The 9,452-nt window shown below is 48.7% G+C and overlaps 1 protein-coding gene across 2 annotated transcripts in view; it reads right to left on the bottom strand.

Moving 5' to 3' along the window:
• Nucleotides 1-9,452, bottom strand: part of Ube2e1 (ubiquitin conjugating enzyme E2 E1) — a 54,755-nt gene that overhangs the window by 28,144 nt on the left and 17,159 nt on the right. Inside the window, exon 3 of one of the 2 annotated variants that reach the window (XM_029563529.1) lies at nucleotides 7,338-7,430. The exons of the other annotated variant lie outside the window; for it this stretch is intronic. Coding sequence (XP_029419389.1) covers nucleotides 7,338-7,430 — 93 coding nt within the window. The remainder of the gene's footprint in view (nucleotides 1-7,337; nucleotides 7,431-9,452) is intronic. 2 annotated transcript variants of the gene reach the window in all.

The raw sequence follows: 9,452 nt of genomic DNA on the forward strand, positions 1-9,452 counted from the left end.
GAAAGGACTCGAGAAGGTGAGATAATCAGGCCTAGCAGAGTGTACCCTCTGCAGGAGAACTGGCCGTGCACACAGCAGGATCTGCAGGGAAGACCTGAACTCACAGCAGGGTCTGCCCAGGGTTCCCAGCCAGCAGAAGGGATGGCCTGAACACACTGTAAGACCCTGAACCAAAGAAAAATGGACGATTCAATGACCATGAGCCATGGGTGGCACTTGACCAAAGACATTTCAGAGATGTATTCTGAACAATGACGCAAGGGTTAACCTGATGTCTATGAAAAGCTGAACTTTACTGATGCAACACTCTTCCCCCATCTGCATAAGATCTGTACCGTTTGAAGACTACCAAGGATGGCTTTCAGACACCCTGGAGCTTTGTCAACTGGCATTAACTTGTACCTTCCAACCTGGCTGGACTAACTTTCTCAAAATGAGGGAAGACAATTTACCTAATAAGCCAAACTAAATGTATCAATACAGCTGCTTATCCACCAGTTTTCTCCAGCTAAGGTGAACACCACACCACACTCATTTAGGTTAGATTTACAAACACAAACACTCTCCTCTGCACACACTGTTAAGGGAAGTGCAAGCTCAGGAGGATCAAGGGCTGAGAATGACGGGCGTGATGGCGCATGCCTCTAGTCCCAGCACTTGGCAGGCAGATGCAGGCGGAGCTCTGTGAGTTCAAGGCCAGCCTAGTCTATAGTGAGTTCCAAGTCAGCCAGGGCTACAGGGAGACCGTCTCAAGACAAAAAAAAAAAAGCTGAGATCAAAGATTCAGACACTGAGAAAAGAGGTGAGATGTTAGAGTTAAAACTCACTTGAAGACTTTACACTTCCCTTACAGATCTTCCAACCTTCCAAGAAAAATACAGCCCCTTCTCTCGCTAAAAATTCACGCTCTATGGATAGATGCATGCTGAGAAGCCTTAACATAAGACAGGGTACATGAGCTCCAGCAGTGGGACTAAGGGAGCACTACAGACAGGGTAAGGGGTTCTAAATATGACCAAAATATATTTTATGATATTGGCAAAAATTCAATAAAAAATTAACACACAAACAAGGCTTGTTTTAGACCAGACTTCTGAAGCCACTCCCTAGAATCAGAAACTGAATTCTGCTTCATACTTTTCAGAAAGCAGATTTACCCCTTCACTCACCCACAGCAGACATCTAAGCAGGTCCCGTGCGCTAAGTAAGCACTGTGGCTCAGTGGCACCTGGGGTGCCTAGCCCAGGGCTTGGACCTGCGCAGTCTCAGCACCAGCAGGGTCCCTGGTCCAGGGCTTGGACCTGTGCAGACATATTTTTGCTATGCCAAGGCAGCTCTATAGAAGTTACAATTTGACCTCGAGGCACAAGGAGGGTCACAGTCTCCCAGGACCCACCCAGTAGCAGCCGTCTAGCCTTGGGATCCTCTTCCTTCTCTCCTTCTCCATTCTGGTTCAAGCAGGGGGGTTGCTGTGCTCAACTGTGAGCTGGGATGGAAGTAGGCTGGGGGTCACCACACCGGGGCCCAGGTTAGAAGAAAGGGAACCATGCCGACGCTCACGGCCGTCCATCTCAGGTCACTTGTGGACCTGAACCCAGTGCTGGTCTCAGACAGCATCCACCCCACGCTTATTCACAATGTGTGGCTATGACGCTCGGCTTGTGATTTTGGTCATCACATAAAGACATGCAAGTCGTTTTCTGATGGCAGCTATTGTTCTGGCCTCCTGCAGGAGTAACATCTATCCACAGTATGACTCTCGTGTTACCTGAAACTGCTGCACTAGCATCAGTCAAAGCCAAAGGATGAGCCTTGTGGGTTTCCTCTTGTGGGAACCGACTGGCAATGTTAATCCTGGGGATACTGTGTTTTCTCTTAAAAAGCAAACCTACGGGACTGAGAGATGGCTCAGTGGTTAAGAGCACTGGCTGCTCTTGCTGAGGACCCAGGTTCAATTCCCAGCACCCACATGGTAGCTGACAACGGTCCATTACTCCAGTTCCAGGATCTGACGCCCTCTTCTGGCTCTGTAGGCAATGCATGACATGGGTGCACAAACATGCAGGCAAAATACTAACACATATAAAATAAAGTCAATAAAACAAACAACTAACAAACCAAGGCTCCGGGGCTGGAGAGATGGCTCAGTGGTTAAGAGCACTGGCTGCTATTACAGATGACCTGGATTCGATTCCCAGCACCCACATGGCAGCTAACAACTGTTAGTAACTCTAGTTCCAGGGGATCTGGACACTGCTTTCTGGCCTCCTTGGGCATTGAATGACATGACTACACATATATACATGCAGGTAAAACACTCATTCACATAAAATTAAAAAAAAATCAAAAAATTAAAAAACCTAACAAACCAAATAAAAATTTGTATTTAAAATGTTAAAAATATTATATTTATATAAAAAAGTAAAAATTAACCAGCCAGGCGTGGTGCCACATACCTTTAATCCCGGCTCTTGGGAGGCAGAGGCAAGTGGATCTCTGTAAGTTCAAGGCCAGCCTGGTCTACACGGTGAGTCCCAGGCCAGCTGGGGCTACAGGGAGACCCTGTCTCAAAAAAAAAAAAGAGGAAAAATTATGTTTTTAAACAAGACTAAAATGGATTATCCAAGCTTTTACCACTTGAACATTTAAATAAACAAAGTAGTAATATTTATAGTTATTACTCATCAAATACTGCAATTTGAGTAATTATTCCAACTTTTTAGGTATTAGGGGTTGGGTATAAGAAATAAAAATAATCATATTTTGTGCCAACGAGAAGACTCAGTGGGTAAAGATGTCTGCTGCCAAGCCTGAAGACCTAAGTTCGATGCCCAGGACCCATATAGTAGGTCAGCTCCCAACTCCTGCAAGTTGTGCTCTAAACTTCATATACATATACACACATATACACACACACATAAAATGACTTGGGACATGTGGGCTGTGTGGATGGAGAAAGTCCCTCTCCCGGCCCCATGCTGTACGGTACTGAACCCTGGGCCTGCTCCACCCCAGCCCCAGTGCACCGTGTTCATCAAGCTCTGAAGAAAGATGACAGAAATGGCAGCGGGGACGGTCCAGGCAGCAGAGAGAGAACAGTCAGGAGACATGGAAGAAGAATTCTGGGTACTTAAGTTTCATTTTTTTCTCAGACAGCCCAGACTGGCCTTGAACTTAATATGTTGCCAAGGAAGACCTTGACCTTCTGATCCTCCTGCCTCCATCTCGAGTGCTGGGACTACAGATGTGCACTATCATGCCCCCTTATGCAGTGCTGGGGAGTAGAGCCCTCATGCATGCTAGGCAAGCACTGCACTAACTGAGCCGCATCCCCAGTCTTTGAGAGTTTAAGGACAGGTGGGGCCATGGTTTTTAAAGAAAAGAATGAGAAGCCTGCCCCAGGCCAGCAGAGGTGGACGGCCACTCTGATGAAAATCCTTTGGTTAAACAGGAGGCTTTGAAGGCTGGAGACCAGAACAAAAGCTTCACCAGCTAGGAGCCCGGGGACATTGGGAAAGCCTCGTGACCATGTGAAGTTCGTCTGTAACCTGAGGACAGTCACCCTGACTACACATGGCTGTTGCTATCATTACTTCAGCTTCATTCTATTTTTAAAGCTACAACATAGAGTATGAAGCAGAAGAGGCTAAAGTAGCTGGGTGTGGGGCGCGCCTCCTACCCAGCACTGGGCGGGGGATCGAGGCCAGCCTGGTCTGTATGGCTGGGGCTGCAGGGGGACCCTGTCTCAAAAAACCACACACACACACACACACACACACACACACGTCAGCTGTCCAGCCTTCTGCTGCCCCTCCCTCACTCCGTATCAAGACACTGCCCATAAAACTGACTCATGCAATCACTTCCTAATTCATTTCAAAGTCACATATGATCTCTGTATTTTTATTATTATTGGGGTGGATTCTCTACGGAATGTTGTTCTGTTTACACTCACTTTTGTCCTCTCAAGAATTCTGAATGTCATGCACTCTTTCTCTACTTTGCAAGTGAAAAACTTTTTCTACAAGTCTTTTCATAGGTGTTTGATAACTCAGGGGAAACAAAGCATAAGAAACTGGTCCTTCCTGGGATGGTGAGCCACATCTGTGATCCCAGACTTGGGAGGTGGAGGCAGGAGGATCAGTTCCAGGTTGTCCTTGGCTACACAGCAATTAGAGGCTATCCTGGGATACAAGAGACCATGGCTCAAAACAAAACAAATCACCACCACCAACAAAGGAAGACCTTTTTTTTTAAGGGTTTATTTTTATTTGTGTGTGTGTGTGTGTGTGTGTGTGTATAAATGTCATGTGTGTATAGGTACCCACAGAGGCCAGAAGGGAGTGTCAGGTCTCCAAGAGCTGGCATTATAGGCAGTTCTGAGCTGCTGGGCCAGGGGTGCTGGGAACTGAACCCGGGTGCTCTGCAAGAGCAGCCAGTGCTCTTTAACTGCTGAGCATCTCTCAGCCCTGAAATGTCATTTCCAATCAGTGTAGCACTCTATGAAAATGCACCGGAATTACATTTCATGTTGTCATTGTCTATAACGCAACAATAAAATTTTAGTACCTGACATTTCCAACATGTATCTTGGAACGACTATGTCACTATCCCACTGTGTCTTCTAACGTGGGACTTGGCCTCCTATAGATGAGGGTTCCTAGCTGGGATGGCACTCAGTTGGCAGAGTGCTTGCCTAGCATGCATGGGGCTGTTTGACCCCCAGCACTGCACAAACCAGGCTGCACTGCCATAATCCCAGCACACACACGCATGCACACACACAACTCACAAACAGAGGCCTACACAGCTTCAGCTGAGACTTGCCACTGTGCAGCTAAGTCCTTCTCTACCACAAGGAACCGTGCGAGGATCAGCAGGCATTCTGAGAGGCTGTCTCTGGTTTCCCTGGCTGCTTCCAAGCTGCTCAGCTCTCGGTCCCTGGAGCCCTGGTCCGTGGGGTGGGGCCATGCCTCACGCTAGTCTTGTTGGCAGTTCCTGTTCTGAAGAGACAAGGCCAAGCCTGGGCACTGCCCACTGCTGTACTCAGGCTGCCTTCACGTCAGGACAACTGGGATCTCGGGCAAGGGGACACAAAGACGCGCCGCCCTGGTTTGCCCGGGTTTCACCAGTAGGCACTGCGTGCATTACAAAACACTTGCCTTCCACGCTGCCGTTTTCACTAAGAATGCTGAGCAATACTGGATTTCCGTCACTGGTAGACACACATTTTTGGTATCACCTATTTAATTTCTGAAGTGAGATATAAAAACATCTGCTATATGAAGAAACATCAGTAAAATCGTTAGTACAAAAACATTTAGACTATCTCTCTACAATCTGTGATTTGAGAGGTTTTTGTTGTTTTTGCTTTTCCAAAATTTTGTTTCGTGTGTGTGTCTGTGTATAGGTATGCACACGTGTGCAGCTGCCCTTGGAGGCCAAGAAGGGTATCAGATTCCCTGGGGCTGGAGTTGCAGCTATGAGCCCTGAAGTGGGTGCTGGGACCCAAACTCTGGCTCTTTGTGAGAGCAGCGCCCGCTCTTAGCTGATGAGCCAGCCATCTAGACGCCCTGCTTTTCTTTCCTTTTCTTTTCTTGAGACAGGGTCTCTTTACGTACCTCTGCCAGGCTGGAACTCACGGCGATTCTCCTGCCTCAGCCTCCCAAGTGTGCCACCACGCCTGACTCATAATCTGCTCTTGGGGGGCACACCTTTTATCCTGATACTCAAGAGGCAGAGGCAGAGGCCGGTGGATCTCTGTGAGATCAAGGCCAGTCTGATCTACACAGCAAATTCCAGTCCAGCTGGGGCTACAGGGAGACCCTGTCTCAAAAAACAAATAAAACAACAAAAAGCCAAAAAAGGGATTGGTGTATGGCTGCCTGGTGAGGACTGGTGGGCACACCGTTTGCTGTGCCAACCACACTGCCTGACCCACAGCACTTTTCTGGCTGCTGCTATTTTCCCTAAAATGCCCTTCTCAAGGCTGAGTCCCTTTCACTCAGGGCCACCTTTCCCCAGCAGCACCCGCCAATGCCCCCTGCCCAGTCATGGCCATCGTAAGTTCCCAGTGCTATGACCCCAAATTACTTCTGAACTCTGGTCTCTCTTACCATCCCTTCCTCCATACAAACAGCTCAGGAGCACAGCACCATCTTTCCAATGGCTGAACCTTCAGCATACCTGACACAGCAGTAAACACCCAAGATGTCAGGACGGCTGAGCACACGGAGGAGCCAGTGTCCTCAGCTGCACCTGACTAAACCAAAGCTGCTCAAGCGCACGAGCAGGCAGCACACAGGGCCGCAGCAGGACCATCAGCGACCTGCTCAGCTGGGGCCCAGGGTGGGACACACAGGACACTGCTCTGCCCACCCCAGCTGGGCCTCCACAACCACATGTGCCCTCAGCACATGCAAAAGCAGTGAAAGACTCAAGTCGATGACCAACAAGCTGGTGTCTACAGTTCTTTTGACACAAGGGCGGTGTCTGGTAAGATAGCTCAGTGGTTAGGAGCACTGGCTGCTCTTGCAGAGGACCCGGGTTCGATTCCCAGCACCCACATGGCAGCTGGGGCTAGAAAGACAGCTCAGTGGTTAAGAGCACTGGCAGCTCTTGCAGAGGACCTGGGTTCGATTCCCGGCATTCACATGGCAGCTAATAACCACCCGCAACACCAGTTCCAGGGGATCTAATGCCCTCTTCTGACCTTTGTGGGCACTGTGAGACATGGGTGCACTTACATACATTTAAACACACTAATAGACACATAATAAAATAAAATGTTAAAAAAAATTCATTTAAGGGATGAAATTACTAACCCTACTTAGCGTGGTACATTCTTGTTGGGAACTTAACAATACCTTCTGTGGTTTGGCCCTTAAGAATCAGATATATAGTCTGGTACAGTCTTTGGATTTTGTGCTTTTCAGGTCAAGCATCCCAGAGTGGCTCACTAAGAAAGCAAAGATGACCCTGACTCTGACCCTCCCACCTCCATCCCCAGGGTGCTGAGATTACAGACATGTACCACCATGCCTGGTTTATTTATTCAGCTTTGGGGATCAAACTACATGTTTTACACATGCCAGGCAAGTACTCTGCCAGTTCGACTGTATCCCCAGCAGTGCTGGGGCTGGGCCTCAGGGCCTCACGCATGCTAGGCAAGAGCTACCACACAGCTCTATCCCCACCCAGACACAGTTTTATCTGTTTCATGAAAATTCAAGTGTCACAACCTGTTTTCTGGCTAAGGAAGCACGGCCGTAAGAAATTGCTGAGAAACCCACTTGGCGGGCCACATCCTCATAAAGGAGTAGGGAGACGAAGCGCACCTGGGCAGGAGAGAGCCGGACACACAAGCACGCTGCCAAGGGTCCACCTCAGGGCACATGCGGTGAGACACTCCGAGCCTGGACCAAGCCCACCTGCAACGAGACAGCTTTGCTCTTGGCATCCTCAGGTCAAACGGCAACAGGCACATGTGCTGGTGCTCACACCCAGCACTCCTTCAGAGGCCTGGAGGGCATCTGGAAAGCTTCCAATGGAAGACAACGGCCCTCAGAGGGGCTGTCAGCCTGGAACCAACCCGAAGAAATAGTGACCGCTGGACTGTGACAAACAGTAAATGCAGAGTGGCTCTGGAAAGCAAAACATGAGACTGACTAGCCCTGGAGGATGGAGTGGCTCCTGCTGTTTGCAGATATTTTCTCCATGCCCTCTCCACTGTGAAGAACGCTTTCTTCACAACTGTCAGCGTGCGGCTCATAGGAAGCAGGACAAGGGACAAAGACAGAGAGCTGCTCCTTCACACCTCAAAAGGCTGCCTTGAGATCAAACAGCTTTTTACTTTTTTCCACAAACATGCTTCAACTTGCAGGCACGACAACACAAAATTTCCTTCCAACCTGCATATATAAACAGGCAACTCTAAGCTGGCCGTGGTGGCGCACACCTTTAGTCTCAGCACTCGGGAGGTAGAGGCAGGCAGATCTCTGTGAGTCCAAGGCCAGCCTGGTCTACATAGAGAGTTCCAGGCCAGCAGGGGCTAGAGCAAGACCCTGTCTCAAAAAGAAAAAAAGAAAAAGGAAAAAAACAAAAAACAAAAACAAACTGTGCTGCCCTAAAATGGGGGAGGAACTGCACCTGGGATGGAGAATCCCCCAGCATGGCCCAAGTCACCAAAGTCAGTTCTGCTAAGCACTGTGCTTCCAGTGTGATTACTTCAGAGAAGTCCTGCACTGTGTAGTGCTTACTCCACACATGGGAGCATCTCAGAGAGCTGGGCAGTCAGGCTCCTGCATGAAGCAATGCAGACAGAGGACGTTCCAGGGGCTCTGCAGACAAAGATCAAGGGTAAGGCAGCATCTTTAGGAAGCAGAGCATGAAGCCGCCCTTGGTGGCATCTGGGCACACCTTCCTGTAATCAGTTAATATACATTTATTTTGAAGTATCTGCTTAGGTTGGAGGAAAGATATTGTTCATGGTTAAGAAACCCTCCCCAGGCGCTTGTAATAAAACAAATGTTTTCTTTGAGGGTCTTTTATGTAAACCAATCGAATGATCTTCTTTTATTTAGGATAAATCTGGTCTAGTAAAGTCTGCCAAGAAATAAATTTTTATCACACCAATTCTAGTGAATTATGTTTAGAAAGTGAGGTATGTTCCCACAGAGGAGGCATGGTCATGGTGGAGAAGAAATTTAACGACTCGTGCGGAGTCCTCTGCGAGCTTCCCTTGTCAGGCCGCATCTTGGGCTTCTGTGACCCTATTAATTACTCTCCTGACTGGAATGCTCTTAATCCTGATAGCTTCTGAATGCTGCCCTAACTTATCAAAGCTAAGCAGGATCAACAGTACCTGGCATCATCTAAAACAAACCAATGGGACATTCAGTAGGAAAACGGCATCTATCAGGTGTTCTAAGAATTCTCAGGGTCAGGCCTGACAGTGCAACCCTTTAATTCCAGCATACGACAGACAAAGGCAGGCGGATCTCTGTCAGACTGAGGCCAGCCTGGTCTACATGGCAAGTTCCAGGCCAGCTGGGGTTACAGGGAGGCCCCGGTTCACCCCCTCCTCCCCACCCTCCCAAAACCCAAAAGAATTCTCAGAAGCTGGGCACGGTCGTGAGCATCTTTAATCCTAGCACTCAGGAGGCAGAGGTAAGTGGATCTCTGCGTTTGTTGCCAGCCTAGTCTACATAGTGAGTTCCAGGCCACCCTTCACCCCCAAACAAAAAGAATTCTCAGGGCTGGAGAGATGGCTCAGCTGTTAAGAGCTCCTACTGCTCTTTTAGAGGGCCCAAGTTTGGTTCCCAGCACCCACACTAGGTGGTTCACAACTTCCTGCAACTCCACCTCCAAAGGATCTGACACTCATGTCGAGCCTCCTTGGGTACCTGCACACGTAGCACACACACACACACTCACATGCACATAAGCAAAAA

This window comes from Nannospalax galili, unplaced genomic scaffold, assembly GCF_000622305.1.
Source record: "Nannospalax galili isolate Female #2095 unplaced genomic scaffold, S.galili_v1.0 scaffold215, whole genome shotgun sequence".
In the NCBI taxonomy this organism is placed as follows: Eukaryota; Metazoa; Chordata; class Mammalia; order Rodentia; family Spalacidae; genus Nannospalax; species Nannospalax galili.